Source organism: Centropristis striata, chromosome 7 (genome assembly GCF_030273125.1).
Source record: "Centropristis striata isolate RG_2023a ecotype Rhode Island chromosome 7, C.striata_1.0, whole genome shotgun sequence".
Taxonomy (NCBI): domain Eukaryota; kingdom Metazoa; phylum Chordata; class Actinopteri; order Perciformes; family Serranidae; genus Centropristis; species Centropristis striata.
In genome coordinates, this window is record NC_081523.1 from 34,635,679 (window position 1) to 34,663,491 (window position 27,813).

Below are 27,813 nucleotides of genomic sequence, written 5' to 3' on the forward strand. Positions count from 1 at the left end.
TAATGAGATAAAAGTAATACTTATGAGATAAGTCGGAATTATGATAAAATCAAAATTATGAGATAAAAAGTGATAATTATGAGATAGTCACAATTACGAGATAGTGATAACTATGAGTTCAAAAGTCGAAATTATAAGATAAAATGTCTAAATTATCAGTTAAAAAAGTCGAAATTAAGAGATAAAAGTCGAGATTCAGAGAGACACGGGAGTTTCAAACCAACCGTTTTATTTCACTGCGTCACATTACAGATTCTTGTTTGGTTCAAACGTCCAATGAGTGAAAGAGCAGGACTGTCAGTAGAATGAGTAAATAAATGAGAGCTTGAAAACTTCAGGACATTTCCAAACACTTTTGATTCCCGAAACCAATGTTGTGGAAAACTTACGCAACACAGTTTTATCTCCTGTACCTGGTTTAAGAGAAGTGTCCAAAAGCACACAAAAAAAAGAGAAAAATAAATCCATAAAGACAAATTAAGTGTCATGTTAACAGGCTGCGATTCGTCCATGAGTCCTTGTAAGCTGTAAATCCTTTGAGTAGATCAAGAAGGATGCGCCTCTCGTCAGTCTGGAAAGTTCATCTTTGTGCTGACGGACGTTTATTGAAATGAAAAGAATTCGTCCGATTGGCAAAAAATCAAACGACACTCCGAGGTGGCAAACCAAAACAAAGCTGAAGAAGAAAACACTAACGGAGGGAATGTAGTGGTCCAGTCTTTGTCTTTTCTTTCTCCTGATTTATAAAAACGCGGGTCAGTCTGTTCACCTGCATGTTCAACCTCGTTCACAGTGTTCAGACAAGAGAAGCCTCTCCGGATTGTCCCGCCGTTTCTTCTTTGACATCATCATCATCATCATCATCATCATCATCAGTCCGTGTTCTGTTGGAGCGAGCTGCATCAGCAGATTAAAGGAGTCCGTTCAGCTGTAGTCCAGACCAGCTCTGACCTTTGGCCTCCACGAGACAAAACGAGGACAGGGCGTGGTCACATGGGACACGTTTAGGGACTGTTTATATCAGAGCTGTGGATATAATGACCACAACAAAAAATAGCATATGAGTTTAATTTAGACATTTTCCATGGTTTTCTTGATAATGATTTTGGTTATTATCAAGAAAACCATGGAAAATGTCTAGATATCAGCTCTATAATTAAACCCTTATCAGCTATTTTTGTTATATTTGTCCAAACAAATGTACCTTTAGTTGTACCAGGCATTAAAATGAACAAGAAATTGAAGAAAACATGCATGGTCTAATCATTTTTTCCATGACTGTATCTTGATAACAGCAACATTTGTTGCACACTACATTTGTTGACGTCAAATAATTCAAAACTAACTGAAGTTGAAGAACAAAAGCAGCAGTGACAAAATGTTCTTTAAGCAACTAAAGTAAAAGTTCTCGTTATGCAGAATGTTTTAAATTATTTTTGATGCATTTATGTTAGCAGCATTTTACTGTCGTCAAGGTAACCGCTCATTTTAACTGCTGAATATACTTTTAGGTGCTTTAATTAATAAAGAATCATGTTTTTTATGTTAAATCTTGATGTGAAACATACCTTAAGCTGTCGGATAAATGTGGTGAAGTAGAAAAATATAGTTACATAAATGTCTTGTAGTATAGTTAAGTACACAAACCTTAAAATTGTACTAACTCAGTTACATTCCACCACAAAATGATTTTATTATTTTCTAAATGTTTAGAATTTGGCAGCTGTTGAGATTAACAATTTAGATTTATAGTTGTTTTTTATTTTGTTGTATCATTTCTATTCATACAGACGGGAAAATAATTTGAAATAATCATATAAAATCAAAATATGATTACGTTATAGCAAAAAATACCCTGTAACATGTTGATATTCTTTCAGTTTCAGCTCAAACATCAACAATCACAGACTAACAAGCAAAACAGACTTTTTCTTTATTGTTACTTTTACTGTTTCTTTACTCAGTTTTATTTTTATATTTTTATGTAGCTTTGTACTTTTTACTTCACTACATAAATCTGACAGCTTGAGCTACTGTTCGGGTCAAGATTTAACATAAAAAAACAAAAATTAAATCTCATAACAGTTTATTAAGTCATTAAAATGACTTCTACCTTGACCAAAATGCTTCAATAATAATAATCCAACAATATATTTGGAATTAAATGAGTACTTTTCCTTTTGTATGTACGCGCACTTAAATATTTCTATTTTTGTATTTATTTTTAAGTTCTACTTTTGTGTTATTTTTATATTATTTATTTACTTCAATTTATTTTTTATTTATTTTTAATTTTTATTTGTTCATTTTTTGTAGTTAATCTATCTTTCTCTATGTTTAAGTACATTTAGATGCTTTTGTACTTTTACTGCAGTAAGTTTTGAATGCAGGACTTTTACTGTAGTGGAGTAATTTGAGGTATTAGAACTTTTACTGCAGTAAAGTAATCTGATTACTTCTTCACCTCTCATAAATTGTCACTCAGGGACAGGGAAGTATAACAAATGTATACGTAAATGTATAAAATATTAAAAAATGAAGACTTTTGGGTTTACTGTGATTAAAGTTTTCTTCTGATTCGTTCTGCAGCTCGCCACCAGGGGGCGGGGTTTATAACCCAAAATATTGCAATTATGTAGAGTTGAAGTAGAAAACTGCACTGGTAACAACAATAACTTAATGTAATAGAAGGATTTGTAAGTCAGGAGGAGTTTTGTGTGTTTTAAGCAGAAACATGCTGTAAATCCTGTTTTTTTGATTTCTAAATGTGAAACCCTGAAGGACTCTCAATGTTGCTGCTCTTCCTGTTGCACTCAAATCTTTCCGAGAAATAAATAAAAACCTTCCCATGTGAGCACGACCGTGAGCTTCGACGAGAGGAAATCTTCAGGTCAGCTGGTCAAACTGGTGCCTTCAAGTCTAGCTCTGCTCTGATGGAGCTGCTCCTTTTCCCCTCGCAGGAAGTTAAAGCTCCATTTTTCACAGTAAAATGTTTGTTTTCACCTCTTACCAATCCTGCAGGATGTAAATAAGATTGTAACACGTAAAGCTTCGTCTTCAGCGAGCTGGATTTGTTGATCCGCAGCACCAGGACGGTTTGTGAAAGTCTCCAAGACGTCAACAGACTTCTGACGACGCTGTCGGGTTTAAATGTGGTCAGGTTCAGGTTCAGGTTCAGCAGCTAGTCTACGCCAGCTGGGGGGGAGCGGGCGGGCGGGTCACCGTCTCTGCTGGCTGTAGACGGGGAACGCCAGCGTGACGTTGAGCGAGTCGTTGTGCTGGACCAGCGAGGTGTGCTGGTAGTGCAGCACCAGCTCCTTCAGAGAGCCGTACAGGTTGTAGGGCTCGGCGAAACCAAAACCTGTGCTCGTCTTATTGATGACGCAGTGTTTCACCTCCCCGTCCACACTGAGGGAGAAAGGCAGAGAGAGAGAGAGATTTAATTAGAATAATCTACTATTATAATAATAATAGTCTTTAATAATCCTGAACAGAAAAACTTCCTGCCAAAACGGAATTCAGGTCTGATGTCGCGTGAACATAAATGCTCAGCAGCCGAGCAATTAACAGGTAAAGATAAATATGTAGGAGGGTTAACAGGAAGAAAATGATTTCACATGCTTGTTTACCTGCTAAACTAGAAAAATAAACGTGTAAATAAATATGTGGGAGGGTTAACACATGAATAAACAGGTAAACAAATTAAATATCAGGAAAATAATCGGGGAAATAAAAGGTGGAAGGATAAACAGGTAAAAAAATAGGTTAATAACCAGGTAGATAAATAGGTGAATAAATAGATAAATAGGTAAATAAATTGGTAAACAGGAAAATAAATAGGTTAATAACCAGGTAAATAAATAGGTCAAATGCTTAACAGGTTAATTAACCGGTAAATAATGGAGTGGAAGGGTTACAGGCAAATAGGTAAATAAGCTGATACATTAACAGGTAAACAGGTAAATAAATAGGTTAATAACCAGGTAGATGAATAGGTGGGAGGGTAACTCGATAAATAAAACTGTGAAAGGGTTATAAGATAACCATTTAACCTATTGAGTTACATATTTATTTTAACTGTTACAGGTAAAATAAATATGTAAAAAAAAATGGGTTAAATGGTTAACAGGTTAGTAACAGGTAAATAATGGAGTGGAAGGCTTTACAGGTAGATAAATAAGCAGGTAAATAAGCTTTTCTTACACCACGGAGCAGGCGTAGCAGCCCGGCTTGCTGCTGTCTCGGACCAGGAACGTGCCGTCCCTCTTGCCGCGGAGCAGCGACTCGGCCTGGATGCGGTTGATGTTTCCGAGACGCCAGAGACGCTCGTCGTGGTGAGGAAGGTCCTCCTCGTCCTCCACCATGCTGTACTCACTGAGGACCGGACACGGATTATTATTATTATTATTATTATTATTGCTATTATTATTATTATTACAGCTTCTCCGTCACCTCAGAGGACAGAGTCTGTGAGTTTGACAGTCTGAGCAGGGAGCCCTCCTAGCAGGGGGCGCCAATGTGCAGCTCTTTTATCTGCTGGGTTTTTATTTTATCTGTATTTTATTTGTTAATTAAGTGAAATAAGACACGTAGAATAAAATCATTTTAGTTAAAATATCACAATTTTAAACTTGTTGTTCGGTAATTTTTTAAATGCTAATGATAAACTGTGTATTTCTGCCAATTTTTGTGTGAAAATATACTTAAAAAATATGTAAAATGAAACGGCTTGTTATATTTAAATAAGAATAAAATAAAATTTAAAAAACATTTGCTTTATACCCGGCCAGACGATAAAGGCTGCACGTTTTTTTAAAGTATACTTTTTCTTGTAAAATTGGTTGACTTTTGATTTTTTTTTTTTTAACATAAATTATTTTTAAATATCTGATAAATTATTATTTTTTAATTGTAATAAAACAGAATTTAAAAATAAACACTTTTCCAAGTTTTAGTAGTACAACTATTTTAAGCTCAGGACTCCCTTGAAAAGAGATTTTTAATCTCAATGGGACCTTTCCTGCTTAAATAAAGGTTTAAAATAATAATAATAATAAGCTTTGTTTGGTCCCTTTTTTTTCAATTGATATGTTCAGAACCCATGAAGATAGGTCTGTTTTTACATTTTAAGAAAATATGTTTACTTTATATCTCACAAGACAATTAAAAGCTGGAGTTCTGAAAAATTTAAATCCACAGTAGCATTTTTTTTTTTAACTTTTGCTACTGATTTTTTAACTGATTGTTCTGGACCTGAACAGGCAGTGTCAGGTTGTCTTTGTTCCCGTCATATTTTACTCACTGCAATGTATAAAATATAAATAAAAACACCATAAAATTGCATGTTGGGTTCAGAGAACAAGCCACACATGTTCAGGGTAACTTACTCCTCCGTGGTTTCGTTCTTCAGGCCGAGCCACTCGTTCAGTTTCCTCTGACGAACCCCTTTCTGAGTCAACCACCTGAGAGCAAAAATACACAAAGTACACGGAGTACACGGCAGTTAGTATCATTAATGTAGCACCACACAGCCTCAATGTGATCCTGAGTGAGTGCGTCTTACATGAGGTACTGGTCCCTGGTCTTGCGGAGCTGGATCAGGTCTGGTTTGATGCTGTTCATCTTCTTGTCAATCTCTCTGTAGTCGGCGGCCTGTTTCTTCAGGTCCACCTCCAGGTGGCGCTTGCTGTCCACGATCTCGCTGATTCGAGACTTCAGCTTGTCGTAGTTCTCCATGATCCTTAAAAAGACAGAAAATAATAAAGACAGAGCGACGGGAACTTTAAAAGACCCAAATGTTCTTGTCTTTTGGTGTTTTCCAGCACCTGAAGACAGGCAGGCATCCATATTTTCCAAGTTCTCCAAGTTAAATTCAAGACTTGAACTTTTTAGTACCACTAAGAAATAAATGTAATACTAACTTTGAGGTCATACGAGCAAAAGTATCAAGTATATAAAGGTAATATGTATGGATTTTAAGTTTAAGTTCATATTTATTTTGATACTCTAGCTAGGGGTGGGTGGTATGGCCCTAAAAGATTATCACGATATTTCAGAGTATTTTTGCGATAACGATGTACTTGACGATATTAAAAAATACTGAAAAATATATAGAAAAATATTTTTTTAGGCTGTATAAATAAAAATCGTACAACAAAATAAAAATCAATCACAAATCTAAATATAGTGTAAATTGCTAATCTCAACAGTTGCCAAATACCAAAAATTTACTCTTGAGTATAAGCAAATAATTAAAAAAATGTAAATGTAAGCAAACACCTCACATAACATTTTTCACAGTCAACAGGGCTTTCCACTAGGACATGGAGCAGCCTGACTGTGTGGACTAGAGACATCTTTTCCATAAAAGCCCAAATTTGGTGCCTCTCCCCCATTCTAATGCCACTATTCCATCATATACACTGATCTTAATCATTGCCTTTTTTAATTAATTATTGTAAATGAGAATAAGGGTTCTTCTATGATTTATTTAAGGCATTTAAACATGATTGGGAACATTATTTTATCTGGCATACTGGTCTTTTTTAAACATGTTCCAGTGACACAAATGTTCTTCTCTTTTGGTGTTTTCCAGCACCTGAGGACAGGCAGGCCTCCATACTTATCCAGGGTTGTCCAGGTTAAATTCAAGACTTATTTAAGACCTTTTACTCCAACTTTATTCCATTTCCAGGTGTGTATTGTTTGTGTGTGTCCTACCTCTGGATCTCCTTGTCGTTGCCCTCCCGACGAAACTTCTCGATGTACTCTTTGCTGAAGCGCTCCTGAGTCTGACACTGCTCCTCGAAGATCTTTATGGTCTCATTAAACGCCTCGATGGCCGTCCTCTTCATCTGGATCTCCTGTAGAGGGGAGGAGGAGGAGGAGGAGGAGGAGGAGGAGGAAGAGGAGGCTTTAAAACTCCATTTGTTCCACAAATCTGGTGCTAAATTTACACTTTCTTTCTTTAGATTTGATAAAAATGTCAAAACTCCAGAATCCCAGATTTAGTCTCCAAGAGAGAAAAATCCATGCTTTGAATTTGGGTTTCAGAAACTTTTAACATTTATATTTGTGTATTTTGTGCAATTGTATGTCAGTACTTGTGTTGTGTTGCTGCTTATTGTGAATCTAGTGTCTAAGCCATCCATCCTCTGAATGCTCCAGGTCTCTAGCTGGTGGTTGTAAAGTTTCATGAGGCTGTGATTATCCTAGAGGTCACAGCAGCTCATTTTATGCACTGAGCTCAAGTTTCACTCATTGGGCTCATTGAATCCACAAGAGTCCAGCTTTCCAGTTAGACCCAATTTATGCAGCTCAAAGACTGTTTAGTGCCCCAGGATGCACAAAAGATTCATATACAAGAGGACAACATTTGCATAAAGTCTCTAAAGAGGAGACTTGTAGGTACATTTATTATCAATTTCTTCATGCTTCTTTCAATTTTTGCTGCTGTTACACTGAAAATGTCCCTGTCTGTGGGTCACATCAGCAGAATACTGAACTGTATCGTAGTTTTGCTGTCGTGTACCTGTGAGGTTCTGGTGTACTCCTCGTACAGCCGGTCATACTCTCGGTTCTTCTCCTGGTACTGCAGGTGATACTCGTGGAGCTTCTTCCCGACCGCTTCGATGCTGTCCTCCTTCACCACCTGATCCTGAACAACAACAACAACAACAACAACATGTTCAGCCAGACGACTCAGCACCAGACGAATCAGCGCAGGCAGCGGGACCATCAGGCAGCGGGACAGACCTGCTGGTGTTTGGAGACTGGGTACAGCAGCTTGACGTCCAGTTTGGGGTTGTACTGGGCGAGGGACTCGTGGCGGTAATGGTTGATCAGCTCCACCACGGAGCCGAAGGTCAAAGGGTCGGAGAAGCCGTACTTCCCCTCCCGATGGAAGATCTTTATCAGTTTGTTGTTGCCTCCTTTCCTGAAAGTGATCAGAGAATCATAGAATAATGTTATAATGTTTTAAACCCGTTAATCTAACTTAACCCTCTGAACCCCAACGAGCCATTTCAGGGCATTTTTTTGCTCTCTCACTGCAACATATAAAATCTATATAAATCTGTAAGTCCTGCAGCTCTATGGAATCAGCACAATCAGAACAATCAAACATGTCTTTGTGCAAAATAACACAGTTAGAATCACAGAAATCAGAAAAAAGTTGAATTTCCTCTGATAAATAATTTTAAATGTCAGGAATGTTGATACAAACAGGAAATGACCAGAAACGACACAAAAGAGACACAAAATGACCCAAAAAAAAGACAAAGACATAACAAAAGAAAGACACAAAACTACCCAAATATTTCGCAAAAAAAAATGTAAAAATGACAAAAAAGACACAAAAAGATGGAAAATAACTAAAAAATGACCCAAAAGACCAAAAAAGTGACAAATTTACCAAAATACAAAGACACAAAATGACTTCAAAAATGACATAAAATCACCAAAAAGGACAAGAAATGGCCAAAGAAATTACATAAAATAACAAAAAGACAAATTGACCATAAAAGGACCAAAAAAGATGTTAAAATACTGGAACACAAAAAAGACACAAATTTACGAAAAAAAGCAAAAAAAAATATGTAAAATGACAAAAAAGACACAAATTTAACAAAAAAGAAGTAAAAAAAGACACACAAAAACACGTTAAATGGCCAAAAAAAGACACAAATTTAACAAAAAAGAAACAAAAAAAGATTTTTAAAAAGTCCAACAAAAAACCCCCCAAAACAAAACACTAAGCTTCGTTCTGGTCACTTATTAAAACGTTTCCATCCTGCCCGCGGGACACTGGGGTTGAGACAGTCTCTCATTTCACAGTTCATTTTATATAATTTTTTATATTTATAATAAACAACAGTTCACAATCCTATATTGAGGTTTTAGGGTTTAGGGGGGAAAGAGAAGAGCTGCTTGTGTCTGTGTTGATGTTCTACCTCAAAGTCAGCGTGTAATCTCCGTGCATCTTGGTGGAGGCGTCTCGCACCAGGAACGTACCGTCGGCCGTGTCTCTCAGCTTCTCGTTCACCTCCTCCCTACAAACACACACACAAAACTATGTAGATCCTTTACTGCAGTAAAAGTCCTGATAACACACAGTAAAAATACCCAAAAAATGTCCCAGTGCAGTTTATTTGCAACATCAGAATCCTTTCCATGTGTGTATTTATCAGTAAACCTATCATTTGATGAATTAAATCTATAAAGTTGTTAAAATGTGTTTGCAGAAAAAAACAGATTTGGAGTTTGTATACATCAAAACAGAAATCAGGTGCGTGAAAAATTTGGTAACAAAACTGGGGGGAATAAAAGGAAGTTAAATCGACTGATTGTTTGGTTTTTTTAAAAAGTGAACATTACTACAAATACATTTACATACATACATGAACATTATTTACATCAAAGGAAAAACAAGAAATGTTTTTATATTGAAAATGATTCAAACCATCAAAAGTTCCAAATTAATTTTCTGTCAATCAACGAAAAACTCTTTGTATGTTTTGTGTGCAAAAATTGCAAAGTGACCAAAGCTGTCAGATAAATATTAGGTGTGTGTGTGTGTGTGTGTGTGTGTGTGTGTGTGTGTTACCTGGAGATGTCTCCCCAGTACCACTCAGCGTCCTGCAGAGAAATACTGTTGTTGAAGCTGCAGGAAGGTGCTGGAGTGGAGGATTTGACCGGTTTTGGAGGCAACGCTGCAGCAGAGAGAGAGACAGGAATTAAATTTAACGCCGTAAAACAAACCCTCCGTTTTCTTTCTGCATGTGAGATAAATCATTAACTGCAAACTGAGCTTTTAATTCTCCACAAAATCCTTCAGGAAGTCTGTTTTGTTCAGAGAAGCTGCAGAGACAGTAAGGAGCGTGAATCAACCGTCTGTCAGCAGAGACACGAGTCACCAGTCTGTCTTTTATCTGACACTTTATTTGAAGACGTCTGCATAAGACTGACATGACACTCTCATTAAGACGAAGGAGGCTTTATGCTTATGAATGTTGTCATTAAGTGTCATTCAGTCAGTTATGTCACCTTTAATGTGAAGTTGACATTGTTTGAGATTTCTGAAACTATCACAGCAAAGTACCCTTAAGTTGTTGACTAAGGTATTTAGAAATTATTACCATAATCTGTGTAACTACACAAAATACCAAAGACACAAAAAAGATGTAAAATGATCAAAAAATGACAAAAACGTCAGAAAAATAAAAATGTTACCAAAAAATGATGCAAAATCACCAGAAAGACACAAAATTGCCAAAAACACACAAAAATACCAAGACACAAGATTACCCAAAAAAAGACAAAATTACCAAAAAAGCCACAAAAGGACCAAAAAGACACAAAATTACCAAAAAGACAAAAAATTACCAAAAAGACACATTTACCTAAGAACGATGCAAAATTACCAAATAAATTACACAAAAAAGACACAAAATTACCATAAAGTGTTCTCCACATCTTGTATATATTGAAGTGTTGTCATGTTTACATCCTTTCCTGTCCTCTCCTCTCTGCTCTGTGTAAACAGCCTCTCCTGTCCTCTCCTCTCTGCTCTGTGTAAACAGCCTCTCCTGTCCTCTCCTCTCTGCTCTGTGTAAACAGCCTCTCCTGTCCTCTTCTCTCTGCTCTGTGTAAACAGCCTCTCCTGTCCTCTCCTCTCTGCTCTGTGTAAACAGCCTCTCCCGTCCTCTCCTCTCTGCTCTGTGTAAACAGCCTCTCCCATCCTCTCCTCTCTGCTCTGTGTAAACAGCCTCTCCTCTCCTCTCCTCTCTGCTCTGTGTAAACAGATTTTCAGTGAATATTTGTCACGTGACCGTTGGTCTCAGCAGAATCAATCATGTCTTCACAGTGTCTCTGAGGAGCAGAATTTAATGTTTTTAACAGGATCTGGTTAGTGCAAACGCTTTATTTTAAATTACACATGTAGAATAAAGAGATTCTGAAACAAAGATCAACATTTAACACAAGTTTTGTCACTTTTTTTAACATACATGATGACAAGTTATCCTCGTTTTTCCCCCCGAAAGTACAAAATGTACGTGAATATGTCGGGCACTCTGTTTGAGGAAGTAATCCTTTGTTCTTGTCAAAGAAATCTCAAACAATGTCAACTTCAGGTTATAGGTGACATAACTGGCAAATGACATGTAATGACAACATTCATAAGCATAAAGCCTCCTTCGTCTCAATGACAGATTGTCGGTCTTATGCAAACCCACTTTATATTGATAACAGTCAGTGTTGGCCCTGCAGTAAAATGTGTTATTGTGTCGTCTTGTGTGTGAATCTTTGTGCATCCTGGGGTCCCTAAACAGTCTGTGAGCTGCATAAATCGGGTCTGACTGGAAAGCTGAGACTCTTGTGGATTGAATGAGCTCAACTTCATTACATTGTTATAATAATTTTTATTAATAATGTGTTATTCTATTCTATTTTATACAGTCAGCAGTTGCCCGACACTGAAGAGTAATGATTAGGGCTGCACCGATTGCAATTTTCTGGCTGATCACAGATCACCGATTTTTAAAAGGCCTGACCTGCCGATTCCGATTTTGGCCGATACCGATTTTTTTATAACTCACAGCTGATCCTTCAATGTTTGAATCTTATTTTATTGAAAAACAATAACACAGCAGTATTCTTCTTTAACAAATAAAGGAAATCACAATGCCTGAGGTAGTTAATAAAATATTGAACTTAAAATAAATGGCAACAATTTACAGGACAAACTAACAGAAGAACTGCAACCATAAATAAGATGTCCTGAGTTTTTGGTTTCGTTATAGTACAACATACATACAACTAGAGATGGGCATCAATTTTCGAATATTCATTATTATTCAGTCATTAAATCATAAAAAAATCAAATAGTTCATCATATCCGGAAGAAAAAAAAGTTGTATTACTGGTGCCTTCCGCACGGGGGCAGCGTAGCATTTGATGATACAGTGTGGCGGACTAGATGCCAAGCTGTAGAAGAAGAAACAAACAGAGGAGAGGGTTTTCCACGGCGGGACAAGTTAGCCCCCAGAGGGATTTAGAGACTAACTGTGCACAACATCAGCAGCTGAAAGCAGCATGGCTAATTAAGCACAGAGTCTCCGCTGATCATTAACATAATGATTGTGAATTAACCGGCTTCGCTAACTGTGCACAGAGTGTCCGATGCTTGTTGTAAACAAACAGAGATCGCTAAGTGTACACCTGCTGCTGCAGCAGCACATAAACACTGTACTGCTACAGAGCCAACTGTAGCTAACTGCTGCTAACGGCGGCTCTTCTTAACAAGCCGGCCTCCGGCTCGTTAGCGGCTCGTTAAGAAGAGTAAGAATGAGTCGCTGGCTTTGTCTCTAGTTGCTTTCTTGAAAAATAGTTGCTAAGGGTGTCTGAAAAGTTGCTAAATTTAGCTACAAAGTTGGGAGCACTGCTTCGCCTGTGGGGGGTTATTATCGAGGTAGAAAAGATGCTAGATAAGATCGGTTTGACATAAAAGAACGGCCGATCGCCGATCCCACAAAATTAAGGAATTCACCATTTAATAAACCCTGGTTTAGACTTTCTTTTTACGCCACATGTATCAGACCACAACATGAACCAATCAAAACAGAAACCAGTTTCACTCAGGGGTAGCCTGGCTAACATTGTAGGTGTTAGCATTGTAGGTGTCCAGACCAAATCTCATTTGAGATTTGGTCTGGACACCTACAATGCTTTTCTCCGTAGAGGAGGTGTGGTTTACGATCCTCCAGAGCCGTTTATTGGGCGCTTAGAATGTCTATCAAAGCGTCTGTAGGTAGCTCTTAGCCAATCAGATCAGTTATACCAGATGACGTAGTAGAGCAACAGAAATGGATGTTTGTTGTGTGTGTGTCTGTGAGAGAGTGTTGTTTGCTGCTTTGCTTCTCCAGTTCTCACTTTCTGCAAGATTATTTATTTTCACGCTTTATTCCCCCTCATGTCATTCTGCCACACACATCCACTGATTTTATGGGCAATAAACAAGCTGCTGCGGGTCTCTCGGCGGCTCCGCTGTCCCCCTGCTCGTATCGAGAGCACCGGCGTTAGCGGCTAGCGGCTAATAGCTACCGCTAACGCCGTAACGGTCGTGTTACGCTACCGCTAATAGCCCCGCTTCCATAACGCCAGTGATCTCGCTACAAGCCGGGGGACAGCGGAGCCGGCGAGAGACCTTTCGCCTTTCAACTTTCGCTCTAAACTATTTAAAACACCATCTACAGCTAAAGAGAGTTTCGCGTCTGCAGCAGCCACGTTGGATCCGGAAAACGACAAGCTTCCAAGTGCCGAGTAGTACGCGTCATCGTCTTGCCGTCCCTCCCCGCTCTGTGATTGGATCCCTAAAACAGGGCTAAGAAACCTTCCTGGTTGCCAGACCGCCTGGAGGTTCGAAATTAAATTCGAGCGCGCAAGGCAGTCTGGGTATACCCAGGCTAACTCAGGGGAACAAAATCTGTGTAACGGAATTTGGATTCATCAGCAGACATCAATGTTTCCTGCTCTACAGAGCTGTGACGCACCAAAACCCCAAAAATCTGCAAGAAACCTTCCCAACAGGACGCTGGATCAACAACCAATCAGCTCGCAAGTTTGTCAGGTGTGATATTTACCCAGAAGCCCCTGCTCTCCGCAGGTTTACCAAGACGTTTTTACGTGCATCTTTGCAGAAGCAAACACAATGGATTTTAACTAGTTAAAATAAAGGATAATGTCTCAGCATGATTAGCAGGAAAGCAGCCCAGTAGCCTGTACTGGGCCGGAGGACTGAGCCCAGGTGTTGCCCCCCCTCCCCAGCTCCAGGTCCAGGTCTGAGCTCCTACCTGGACTCTGCATGTTAATGTAGCAGAGGATCTTGTCTCGCCCCCTCAGCGGCTCGGCCTCAGCTCTGCCTGCCTCTTCTCTCTCCATGTCGGCCTTTAAACCTGCAGCCACCGCCACGACGCCTCAGAGGGGAAAGACCAAAACCGGGATGCTTCTGTTCTGGATCTCATGATGTCCCGACTACAGCTGCTCCGGAGAAAAACACCCTGACGTCATCTCGGAGGGAACGGGTCCAGGATTCATCCTCCTGCCTGGAGCTCGATCTTTTCTTTCCTATCACTGTGATTCAGAGACGCACTGATAATCTGCAGGATTCCCTCTCCTCTCTGCAGCTGCAGGTTAATATCCTCAAACTCGTCCGCAGAGAAACCTGCAGCCCTGCAGAAACATTCCTCCGCATGCATTCATCCAGAGATCTGCAGCCGTCTTCTGTGTTTAAGATTTTAAAACGACGCAACTTTCCCTTCGTCCGTCTCCCTCTCTGAGCCTCTCAGTTCAAAGCTCAGGAGAGCAGCTTGGAGATGTGTGACATCACCGCTGCCCCCAGCCAATCCTGGGACGGCAGTGATATCACCGAGGCAACGCCCCCCCCCACCTCCCCTCCTCTACTGCATCTTTCACCGTGTGGATGGATGATGTCATCTTTTCAGCTGCCGCTCGCTCTGACCGGCTGACTGATCGACACACTGATGAATCCACGACTCACAATAATCACATGACACTGAAGTCTCATTAATGCTGCATATTTAGGCTTTTAAATAGCAACCAGCCTGCAGAAACTAGGTTTATATAAGTAGAATATTCAGGTTATTGCCTTTATTGCAAAAAGGACAATATTCCTATTGAGCTGTTGTTTGAAAGGTTCTTAAAAGACAAAAATCAAGAAAAATACTTGAAGAAGAAACTGTAAAAACAGGTGTAATCGTTAGAGTTTGAACTTTCAGATGGATGAACTAGGTAATTTTAGTTTTAAAAGATTATAACGAATTTTAAGGTATTTAACCTTCTGAAACATGTTTTCTTTAAGAGATTGCCAAAAACACAGTTTATCACTGTAAGAAACTGTGAAAACAGGCGTTATCGTCAGAGTTTGAATTTTTCCGTTATAAAAAATTACCAAAACTTGTTTTAAAATGTTGATCTTTGTGTCAGAATTTCTTTATTCTACATGTGTCATTTAAAATAAAGTGTCTGCACTCACCAGATCCTGTTAAAAACATTAAATTATGCTCCTCACACTGTGGAGACATGATTGATTCTGCTGAGACCAACAGTCACGTAACAAATATTCACTGAGAATCTACATATATATATATACACAGAGCAGAGAGGAGAGGACAGGAGAGGCTGTTTACACAGAGCAGAGAGGAGAGGACAGGAGAGGTTGTTTACACAGAGCAGAGAGGAGAGGACAGGATAGGATGGAAACATGACAATACTGAGAATATGGACAATATGTTGAGAAAACTGCTTTGGTTATTTTGCATAATTGTTTGTCTTTTGTTTCTTTCTTGTTAACTTTGTGTCTTTTGTTGGTAATATTGTTTCTTTTTTGTTTCTTATTGTGTCTTTTTGGTCATTTTGTGTCTTTTTATGTAATTCTTTGTCTTTTTCGGTGTTTTGTGTTTCTTTTGTTTTGTTTTTCGTGTGTTGTTACAACATTCATGACACTTAGAATTCATAATACATTTCTTATAACTCAATATGTCAGAGAAATTCAACTTTTTTCAGATTTTTGTCATTCCTAACACTTCTAGCCATGATTGTGCTGATTCCATAGAGCGGCAGCACTTATAGATTTATATAGATTTTATATATTGCAGTGAAACACAAGGACACAAAGAGTTAAATGTAAAAAGAGCAAAAAAAATCCCTGTAAACAGTTCGTTGGGGTTAGAGTGTTAAATACACAAAACAACTTTCCAGCTTGAATTATTGACAACTAAAATGTCAGGAGATCCCCGTTACTGCCCGTCTGGATTAATTTCTGATCACACATTTGTTCCATACTCTCATCTGGAGGGAAAATGTGACAGACGTCCAACATTTGACCTTCAGATGGAGCAACAGCTGAGACTCGTGACAGTGACAGATCCACGGTGACACTGCTTTGAGGAACCGAAAGTGATTTGTAACGTGTGTCAGGGGAACCTTTTTTCTCCTGCTCCTTTTCCCCCAGAAACACAACTTCTGATGAATTGTATATTTCATCCCTTTGAACACGTTTGAGTGTAAAAAATCCTTATTAATCCCAAAGCTAGAGAAAGTTAAATCTGAGTTTACAGCTGCCGTTCACTGAACAACTATAATACCTTTATTTTTATAATTATTTTAACTCAGGACTGGAAGTTTTCTAGATTTTAGCTTCTGTTTCCTTATTTTTTCTTCTTTAGATGTGTTTTGTCTCTTGTTATTGAAATGTGCCAATAAGAAAACAAAACAGACTGAGTGAGCACCACGGAGCAAACGAGACCATTTCTCAGAACTCACATCAGGCATTCTATGTGCCACACAATTTTTTACATTCACAATTTAAATATAAATATATATATATATATACATATATATATATATATATGTGTGTGTGTGTGTGTGTGTGTGTGTGTGTGTGTGTGTATTGTATATAAAATGTTCCTGCATGAGGAACGTGTCAAATGTGTGTGTTTGAAGGAAATATCCTGTATGTTGAACCAACACAGCTATCAAACAAAGATAGACGCAAAACCAACAGAGTTCAAATCAAGACACACACACACACACACACACACACACACAAACACACACACAGAGTACATACCTGGTGCAGCCTGGTTCATGTTGAGCTCGCTGGTTATCAGAACCTCTAGAACCTGAACAAGAGGATCCAGACTGGACTCAGCCCTGAATCAACAGAAACACTCAGTCAGAATACACAACGTCACTTACACAGAGTGTGTGTGTCTGTCTGTGTCTGTGTGTCTGTCTGTCTGTCTGTCTGTCTGTCTGTCTGTGTGTGTGTGTGTGTGTGTGTGTGTGTGTGTGTGTCTCTGTGTCTGTCTGTCTCTCTCTGCAAGTGCGTCTCTCTCTGTCTGTCTGTGTGTGTGTCTCTCTCTGTCTCTGTGTGTGTGTCTCTGTCTGTGTGTGTCTGTGTGTGTGAGTACTGACCCTGCAGGCTGTCTGAACAGCAGGGGGCTGAAGGTCTCTGCCAGGTTTCGGGGGCTCAGCTGGTTGCGGGTCCCGTGCAGGCAGAGCCGGGCCAGGTGGCGGACCACGCTGAGCAGGGTGAGGCCATGCTGGGCGGGGCAGGCGGGCGAGCTGGCCACGCCCCTCAGAACCTGGGCGCAGTCTTCCAGGTCCCGGACCTCTGCAGACCGACACACTGAGCTGTTAACAGGCTGACTGAGGTTCAGGGTTACAGGCTGCAGCACCACAGAGCACACAAGACCATTTCTCATGTGTCATCAGGAAGTGCATGTGCAACACACTCTTTTATTTTTCAATGATTTAATTCATTAATCATTTATTATTTTATATATATATATATATATATATATATATATTTATTTTTTTTTTAACTTATTCATTTATAGTTTTTTAACTAATATAATTTATTATTTTTAATCATTTAATGAACTACTTATTTATTTTAATGTAATCATTTTAATGTACTTATTTTAATTACTTATAATTTAAATAATTTATATTAATTATTTTTAATTTTATATATATGTATTTTTAAACATTAATTTATATATATTTTTAAATGATTTATTGAATTTCTTATTTTTTGAATGTAATTATTTTTAATGTATTTCTTTTTTAAATGTATTAATTTTTTTATTATTGATTCATTCACTCATAATTAAAATAAATTATTTTAATTATGAATCAATCAATCAATAATAAAAAAAATAAAAATAATCTTATTTTTTTATGTAATTATTTTAAATGTATTAAATTTTTTATTATTGATTGATTCATTAATAATTTAAACAATTTATGGATTGAAGTTAAAAAAAATCTTCTGACTGAAATTTTATTCGCGCTACAGCCAAGACACATGCAGTGTGTGAAACATGTTCCAGGTTAGGTTACTTGACACCTGCTTAAGAAATACTAATGCATCAGAATTCAGCACCAAATGCAGCCACTGTTTTACAGTAGGGGGATTTTAAACTGCTGTTCTATTGCATCTTTTCAATTCTTTTTTTTTTTGCAAAGCTTGTCTTTACTCTCTAAAAAAAATCAAGCATCTACATAACTTTTCATTACATGTTTTGATTTTCCTTATTAATTCAAGTAAACCTTTTATATATTCTAACTGCCGAGAGGACCTTCACAGCTTCTCTCAGTTTCCTTTCCTTTTATTTGTTTACGAGCCGTGGGGCCGGCGGCTCGTTAAGAAGAGTGAGAGACAGTCGAAGCGACACAGACCTTCTGCAGCAGTCTTTCCCAGCTGCAGAGCCAGAGAGGATGTTAACCCCTTAGCGTCCAGCCTGCAAATTGCTTATAGGCTAACAGTTAGCTCTGTAGCAGTACAGTGTGTATGTGCTGCTGCTGCAGGAGATGTTCACTTAGCGATCTCTGTTTGTTTACAACAAGCACTAGACACTCTGTGCACAGTTAGCGATGCTGTTAATTCACGATCACGATGTTTATGATCAGCGGCAGACGTTGTGCACAGTTAGCTACGGCGGCCTCAGTTGCGTCACCCGCGTTCAATCCGTCGCGTATGTGATCACGGTCGAAAAAGTCGCTAAGCAATTAAGCTACGATCGAAACCATACGTCACCTCCGGAGTCTCGTAAATCCCTCTGGGGGCCTTTTTGTAATGGAGACACACTGAGTGAGTGGACTTATGAGAGGTTGTGGCCTGAGACTTTCCCAGCGGCCACTCTTCCCCCTAAAGGAAACACGGCTATTGATCTCATAAGTGGCATCTGTGATCTCAAAATAATTGTTTTTTATTTTAGATATTTTTTATGTATTTTTTATTTATTAAATTTCTTTAAGTTATTTTATTTTTAACTATTTTATTTTTTTTAAATGTATTTATTTTCTCATTTAGAATTTTTGTAATTATTTAATTCATTTTAGTAATTTATTTATTTTTAAAATATATATATTTTTTAAATTAATAAAACAGGGGGAACAGTTTGCATTTCATATAGTTTAGATCATCATAAAACTTGGTGACATGTACTTTAAAGTGTACGTTTGTTGCTACGTTAATCAACAACCCAATAAATACAAATGTTAAAAAAAACTTCAAAAAATGACAATAATGTTTATGGCAATAATTTCCTGGACAAAGCAGCAAATCGGGCTCCAGTCTCTCACCTTGGACTGTGTGAATCATGTCGGCCTGCAGCGAGGACGGGAGCACGGGACCGGGCAGGTCCTGCAGGAAGCGCAGCACGCCGTCACACACGGACGACAACTCCAGCTGCTCCAGGTCTGCACACACACACACACACAGACTCACAGTGCATGTCCTCCTGATCCGACACCATTTCTTTCCTCCTGATACCGATTCCGATACTTGTGTTGTGGCTATCAGCCGATACAGAGTACCGATCCGATACCAGTACGTTATAAAAAAAAAATCATTGTCTGGCCTGGCTCAGGTTAAACCCTTTGTAAAAACATGAATAAATAGAGCAGATTCATGCCATTTATTTTTACATTTATTTTTTAAATAAAACAGTATACAAAACAGTAGAGCAACAGCAACTTAAATTAATAAGTCTGTGGATTCGGGGGCATACTCCCCCAGAGAACATTTTTGCCCTAAAAGCCTAAATTTGGTGCCTCTCACACAATCTTATGCCACTATTCCATCTCAATCTTTGCATATTTTAGAGTATTATTGTAAAGGAGAATAACGATTCTTCTATGTTTTATTTAAGGCATTTTGCATATTTTATCAAGGCATCTTATTTTGTCTTCTTGTAAATTATGTGGTGGACTCTGCTAACACATCCATGTGCTCTTATTTTGAAAGCTACATGTGTTTGCTTTTATTTTGAAGGCGGGTCTAACACTCAAAGTCAGAACTTGAAAGTCAAAACTTGGAGCTCGGAACAACGAGAATTCTGACAGTCGTGTTGACCTTGAACGCACCATTAGCCGCCTGACTTTCTCTGTGCGCTGCAATGTAATTGTCTAACGGAACATTAATTCTCTGTTTTACCAGTGATGTTTGTCGCTGAAGGGGGGGGGGGGGGGGGGGGGTCGGGATCACTTTGAATCTGGGGGGGCGCATATCCCCCCGTCCCTAGTGCCATCTGCGCGCATGCTGGTGGGAGGTTCCTGTGTGAAATACTGCCACACCGCCGACATGATAGTGCTACTTAGCTCAGCTCCAAGCCTCGTGTCAACCTGCTCTGACACACGTGTGTGTCTGTTGTGTCTGTGTTTCATAATCAATTCCTCCTTGTCCCTCTAAATCACTGTTTTAAGAGCTCATTTAATCAATTACGTGGTATCGGATCGGTGCCTGGACTCCAGTACTCGTGGATTCCGATGCCAGCATTTTCTGCAGTATCGGAGCCATTTCCGATACTGGTATCGGAATCTGAACAACTCTATTACTCACCGGTATCGGCGAGCTGCCGTGTGTCCAGACCACCACCGCTCAGACTGCGATACACACCAACACTGTCTAGACCTACACACACACACACAACATCAATGACAAAAAACAAACCCAATGTGCATGTACAAACTACAAAAACACACCGTTTATCACAGAAAGATGCAATAATATTCCAAAACGTTGTGAAATTGACTTGTTTTTAAATTAAACACCGATATATAATCAACTAATAAAAGATTAAATATTACTTAATGTCTACCCTCTGAACGCCACCAAGTATGTTTTCTCAAAATAATCGACATGAATCCAGCGTTTATACTAGAAAGAAAACGAAAAAACCTGTCTGCCAAATGTGTCTGCGTTTGAACTTTCTGGCGGTCCTTGAACACATCACCAGTTATTAAAGTTTCCGCTATAAAAAGTGACCAAAACTTGTGTTAAAATGCTGATATATGTGTCAGAATCTCTTTATTATACATGTGTCATTTAAAAAATAAAGCATTTGCACTAACCAGATCCTGTTAAAAACATTAAATCCTCCATCTAGTGTGTGTGTGTGTGTGTGGGTGTGTGGTACCTTTGGCCTCTACAGCCTCCATCAGTCTGCTGAGTAGAGGGGGGGCTGTGTCTGGAGGTCCAAACTGCTCCGGGAGGTCCGGCAGCACAAAACCTAAAAAGAAAAAAAGTGTTCATTAAATGTTGACAGAGTTTGTTCTGCTTCCTGTTTCATAAAGTCCGACATCGTTACTTTGGCGCTTGTTGTAAACAATCAGAGATCGCTAAGTGAACACCTCCTGCAGCAGCACCACATACACACTGTACTGCTACAGAGCTAACTGTTAGCCTATGAGCACTGTGCACCTTGTTCCGCGACACCGGACTGCACTATTTAAGGGCAGAATATCACTTTGCCTACGCGGGATCACTATGAACGCCCTAAGATGAAAAGCCGGCACAGATCTTTCCAGCAATATAGTGGGGCTTTACGGGAATGCACTATGAAAGGGCTTATGTTTATTGTCGCTTGTGACTACTCGCTACTTCGCTGGCTTTTAGAAATGGCCCATGTTGTTGTGGCGTCAAGTACTACGTCACATCCTGCTTAGCGTTCTATTCAATCAGCAACCAGGCTTTTTTCAGGGGAGAAAAACGTCCCTGCTCTTCCCCAGGGCCAGAAAACAGCTGGTAAAACAACTGCTTAGGACGGCTCATATTCAAATTAGTGGTGTTTCTGCGAGGGAGACCTGCCTCATTCTGAGTATTGGACTATAGTGGAAATGCAGCTTATGTTAATTTTAAAAAAGGGGGCTTGAGGGTTAAACTGCCTTTTAGATTGTCACTTGTTACATGAGAAACTTAAAACTTTTAACATGAAAGGGTGAGCAGCGCGCACACACACACACACACACACACACACACACTTTGTGTTCTCTGGTACGACTGGTGCAGAGCGGAGATCTGTTCAGTCAGCAACCACAACCCAGCTGTGTGTGTGTGTGTGTGTGTGTGTGTGTTTGAGTGTTTCCTCAGCAGTTGAAGGAAACTGAAGTGTGTGTGAGTCACACCGAGACAAATTTTCAGGTTGAGAGAGAAAAAGATTATAGACTTTAAGTGACTATTCCAAACGACAACATGATTAATAATAAATAACACATTTAAATGGCTTGTCAGCAAAATTATATTGATACTTTGTTAGATCTCCATGTTTACTTGTTTTATTGTTTGGTTTGTAACTTTCTATGCTGCTGTCTTGGGGGGATGTTCTATCAACACAGCTAAACAAACCGCTTCATTGAAAAAGTCAGGTTAGAATTAACACCAACTTTAACTTGAGGCTAGGGCTGGGCGATGTGGACCAAAAGTCATATTCCGATATATTTAGGCTGAATATCGATATACGATATATATGCCGATATTTTCATTGCAAAGTGAGAGCAAATGTTCAGTCAAAGCCAAATATGACATGTCACGAGTATTTTATTGAAACCGTTTATTTAAGTGAACATAAATACTGTATAACAACAAGAGTACCTTTTTTAAAGTAAAATCTCCATAAAGTGCACTTTTAAATAAAAAATATATATTAAACAAAAATAGCCTATGAAATAAAATCTTTTTCTCAAATAAATATATTTATATGAGAGAAGAATAACAAACATAACTAAATATGACAAACCATGGTAAGGGAGCGTTTTCTTTGGCTCAATGGGACTAACACAGTGAAACAAGTTAAATAAAAACATGCCCCGCTACACACACACACATAGCAGATGAAGTACACCTATAAAACCTGTTAAAGGTGTTTTTAATATTTTGGACGCCCATCTACACACTGAACGACGTGTCGGTACTCACCCTCGGACTCAGAGTCGGTCCTCACAGACGCTGCCGACGGGGGCCTGGGTGGGCGGGGCTTCGGTGTGGGCGGGGACATCCTCTTCCTGCCGATAAACTCCACATAAGTCCCCGGGAAGTCGCCTTTCTCCTGTTGGCCAGAGAGCGCAGAATTAGAGACGCAGAGACGGTTGAAGCTGGGGACACACTGCTCAGCCGTCAGCCGTTACAGGTTTTAAAAGACTCGGAGTTCACACTGCTTGAAGGTTTCAGCAGGTTTTTATATGACGACTGAAAGCTTGGGGATCACACACGGAAGCAGAAGACACACTACAAGGCTTTTTTGCCAGATTTTACCCACAATCCCCTCTGGGCAAAGTCTGCATCAGTTGGGGACAGTCAAACACCTGTTAGTGTGTGAGGGCAGCAGACGGGCCTCAGTCTGTTAAACATGTTTGGTGTTTATATAGATTTTATATATTGCAGTAAGTTAAATATGGAAATGTTTGCCTTGAAACTGCTTATTGGGGTGCCGAAGCTTAATAATCAAGCAATAGAATTGAGTTTTTTTTCTTTCCAATTTTGATAATTAAAATTTTGCTGCTTTATGAGCTGATTAATTTAAAAGAAACCTGGAGGAGAAAGTGTAGCTGAATGAACTATTTGCAGTTTAAATGTGGGATAGGAGGAACTGAGGAGGATTCAGAATTTCCTGTTTGAGTGAGAAAGATGATATCAGAAGAATGAAAGGAAAATTTGACATTAGAATTGATAAGATCAGTGTGGGGGAGGAGAACACACAGAAACTCAGAGAGACAAAAACAGCTTCATAGATTCTTAAATACGAAGAATTTGTTGTTATTTTTGGTGCAAAACAGTGAAAATAAACATAGTAACGAGTAAAGCAATGAAGAAATCAAGAAAGCAGTCAAGAATCATAAAAATAAAGCAGAAATATGCTGCTGAATGTTTTTAATAACCAGAGATATGATAAGACGCCTGGAAATATGAGTGTTTCAAGACTTCTCACCAGTTATTTATTAACCCTCTGAACCCCAACGAGCCGTTTCAGGGTGTTTTTTTACATTTTCTTTACTGTCAATATATATAAAATCTATATAAATCAGCACAATCAGAACAATTCAAGTTAGAATGACAAATCTCAAAAAAGTTGAATTCTCTGATAAATGATTTTTACATGTCATGAATGTTGTTACAAACACAAATAAAGACCACACAAAAAGAAACAAATTTATATATGACGCAAAACGACCAAACCAGTTTTCTCCACATCTTGTACATATTCTCAGTATTGTCATGTCTCCAGCCTCTCCTGTCCTCTCCTCTCTGCTCTGTGTAAACAGCCTCTCCTGTCCTGTGCTCTCTGCTCTGTGTAAACAGCCTCTCCTCTGTGTAAACAGCCTCTCCTGTCCTCTCCTCTCTGCTCAGTGTAAACAGCCTCTCCTGTCCTCTCCTCTCTGCTCTGTGTAAACAGCCTCTCCTGTCCTCTCCTCTCTGCTCTGTGTAAACAGCCTCTCCTGTCCTCTCCTCTCTGCTCAGTGTAAACAGCCTCTCCTGTCCCCTCCCCTCTGCCTGAAACCATTGAAACGAGGCTGTTTACACGGAGCAGAGGGGAGAGGACAGGAGAAAAGAAGACAGATTGTGTGAAAGAGAAAGTTATTTATCAGGTTTAACTATCAAAAAGAACATTTCAAAGATAACCTGAAAGTCTCCTGCAGAATAACAAAATTACTCAAACTTTTTTTGACTAAAATGTCAAAATTGTCTCCAGTTCAGAGTTTAACCCTCAACTGACGGTTTCCTGAGCTGTTTGTTTACCAGCAGAGAGTTCTGTGAAATGGAAACTTTAAACTTCCTGTAGGTGTGAGAACGTTGTTTGTTTTTTTGTTTCTGTGAACAAAGCTGAGGTGAAGTGGCGGCAGCTTTCAGTCAAACAATGATGACGAAGCTCGAAACAGGATATTTCTCAAAAAACATGAATATTTAAATACTGCAGTGACTGAGTGATAAATGTTCTTCACTTAACCTCTGAAATATGAAATAGTTAGTTCAGAGTCCTGTGTGACATGAAGCAGAGCTGCTTTCCTCTTCATTACCTGCTCAAGCTTTCATACTAATATTGTCATCAGAATGGTCCAAAATTATGTGAAACTGCATCTTTTTAAAATTTGAAAACATAACATTTTCTTTAGGGAGGACCCCAAATTGTCCGCTAAAAAAACATGCATCAAAGCCTTTTAAGCAACTTATAAAAGATGGTATATAATTAAATACTAACTATCTCATAGGTTATGAAAGTTTCCCCATATAAAAGGGTGACAAAAACTTGTGTTAAATGTTGATATTTGTGTTAGAATCTCTTTATTTTACATGTGTCATTTAAATTAAAGCGTGTGCACTAACCAGATCCTGTTAAAAACATTAAATTCTGCTCCTCAGAGATTGATTCTGCGGTCACATGACAAATATTCACCGAAAATCTGTTTACACAGAGCAGAGAGGAGAGGACAGGAGATGCTGTTTATACGGGGTCATTTTGCATCATTTTTGTGTCTTTTTTTATTCTTTTGTGTTTTTTTGGTCATTTTGTGTTTGTAACAACATTCATGACACTTTAAAACAATTTATCAGAGAAATTCTACTTTTTTTCTGATTTCGGTCATTCTAACTGTGTTATTCTGCACAAAGACATGTTTGAGTTGTTCTGATTGTGCTGATTCCATAGAGCTGCAGGACTTATAGATTCATAGAGATTTTATATATTGCAGTGAAACACGAGGACACAGAGAAGAATGTAAAAAGAGCAAAAAAAACTCTCCCTGCACTTTACACTATTTGTTATCTTTGTCATTTTATGTAATTCTAACAGTGCAAACAAATAAACCTAAACAGAGAGGAGAATGTAAAAAAGAGCAACAAAAAAAACGCCCTGAAACAGCTTGTTGAGGTTGAGAGCGTTAAGTTATATTTTCATGCGTATTTTCACTAAAATAAACGATCCGAGAACTTCTTTTCGTCTAAAGGAAAACAGCCTCTCTCCCGTTGAACTGTGTCTGACAGTCAGAGTGTTTTCGTACCTGTGTGGTCTCGTTAAAGCCCGGCAGCCAGCCGATCTCAGACGGACGCTCTTCGGCTCCGTTGCTGCAGCCGAGGGCGAGCAGCGCTCCTTTACTGACCAGCAGCATGTCCCCGACGTGCAGGTCGATGTCCTCCTCACGCTCCTTCTTGTAGTCGTACAGTGCTCGGTACTGAAAGCCCTCAGAGCTCATCCTGACGTCTCTATGGCTTTACGATAACTTACAAAAAATAGCTTGGAATTTAAAAAAAGAAAGATATATATTTATAAAAATAGGCTTTTATCCTGAGTGGATCTAATGTAGACTGAGTAAATGTGGCGTTTCCAGCTCTCTGTGTGTCTCTCCTGTCTCCATGTCTGCTAACGTCCTGTCATCCCTCCAGGCCAAGCCGCAGCCGAGCGATCAGAGCATCCTCGCCGTTCATGAACAGAAGTCTCAGCAGAGGTGGCGGCCACATCTGTGGAGGAGACAGATCGACCTGCGAGACAGAGAAGAGGGCAAAGGTTAACAGGATGCTGCGGCACAATGTTTTAGACTAGAGGCAAAGACTTTGAACATGTTGTTTGATCATTTTAGCTTATAATTATATTAAAACGTATATATTTAAAGAAATACAAAAAAGGACTAATAAGTGTGAAATTCCTTTATATTTAGCTGGATTGTCTGGGATGCCATGGTGGGAAGTGGGGAAAATAATGAGGAAAAAATAAACTAACTAACAAATTAATATGCAAAGAATAATCGCATATCTTTAACTGAATTATAAACTAAAATTACAAAACAATACATTTCAGATTTCAAGTGCCTTCTTTGGATTTACAAAACTATGATGGGTAGATGTTTTTTTTAATTTACGAACTACACAATTAATAGTTAGTTTCTGCCTTATATAAAAGACAGAAAATTATTAAATCTGCCCATTGGAGAGGAATAGCCAGAGAAAAATACATTTCTTCTTAATTAAATTACTTGAAAACAATAATCTCTATTCTGAGTCGTGTTAGTATGAAATAATAATATCTAAATTATTATTCCTTATCTATTATTTTTATTAGTTTTGTCGTTTTAGAACGAATATGCACATGAAACAATAAACAACGTGTTGGTTTAGACATTAAACACATTTAACAGTTCCTGACAAGCAGAATACACTTAATATAAAGAAATTTAGGACTGCATTAATAAAGCCGAAAAGATAAATATCAAGTGTTTAACATGCGGAACTATTTGTATTTATTTAAAAAGCCGTATATTATCAACATTGCCTCAAATTCACACAAACGGTTGAATTTTAAAGGGGCTTTCGTTAAATAAACAGAAAAACGAGAAAAAAAACGGATCAGACTGAGAATTTACGGAACTTTCCGGATTCCGGCGTTAAACAAACAACGCAAAAGTTAGTATTTAATCCTAATCGACACTCTAATAGTAAGCATTTATGCTTAATCCTGTGAAATAATGCCATAAAAGCGTCAGACATGAAACACAGGCAGCCTGGATCCTCCAGGAAACGGGAAACGACAATGTGCTAGCCTAGCATGCTAGCTCGGTGTCAGTCGCTCCAAACGGCTCACCTTTTCTTTAGTTTTTCACCAAATAAAACCTCCAACAGAGCGAATAACGGGTGCCATTGTGGAGCAGCGGGCAGTAACGACGTCCAGATATCATCCAAACTGGTAAATTCCGATAAATTGATGGATTATTTCCAATAAGAAAACACTCGTGGTTCAGCCGTCTGGATTTTAGCAGCTAGTCTGGCGTCAAGATAGCGAACGTTACCACTTCCGGTGCTGACTTCCACAATAAAATTACTTTGATAGTATAAAAATGGCAAAACTTCAAATAAAGATTACTTTTTTAAGTAAATATGGTCTATTGAAACATATAATAACAACTTACTTCCAAACCCGCTTTAATTACACACTTTACTGGCTGGAATCACGGGCTAAAATT

General features: G+C 38.7%; 1 protein-coding gene across 2 annotated transcripts; it reads right to left on the reverse strand.

The window, feature by feature from the left end:
• Positions 1 to 212: 212 nt before the first annotated feature.
• LOC131974260 (phosphatidylinositol 3-kinase regulatory subunit alpha-like) lies at positions 213 to 27,627 on the reverse strand. Of its 2 annotated transcripts, XM_059336498.1 has the most exons (17): positions 27,435 to 27,627; positions 25,861 to 26,338; positions 22,784 to 22,913; positions 21,006 to 21,098; positions 20,429 to 20,500; positions 19,171 to 19,287; positions 16,996 to 17,194; positions 16,649 to 16,731; positions 9,605 to 9,710; positions 8,952 to 9,050; positions 7,756 to 7,936; positions 7,532 to 7,657; positions 6,721 to 6,863; positions 5,564 to 5,740; positions 5,388 to 5,462; positions 4,204 to 4,374; positions 213 to 3,408 (listed from the first exon to the last, which is right to left on the reverse strand). In XM_059336498.1, exons 2-17 carry the CDS (start codon positions 26,050 to 26,052, stop codon positions 3,219 to 3,221), a joined length of 2,154 nt encoding a protein of 717 aa, XP_059192481.1. In that variant the 5' UTR covers positions 26,053 to 26,338; positions 27,435 to 27,627; the 3' UTR covers positions 213 to 3,218. The 2 variants fall into 2 exon arrangements, with proteins under 2 accessions (XP_059192481.1, XP_059192482.1); XM_059336499.1 differs by lacking the exons at positions 16,649 to 16,731; positions 16,996 to 17,194; positions 19,171 to 19,287; ... (3 more) ...; positions 25,861 to 26,338; positions 27,435 to 27,627 and adding an exon at positions 13,851 to 14,401.
• Between the last annotated feature and the right edge of the window lie 186 nt (positions 27,628 to 27,813).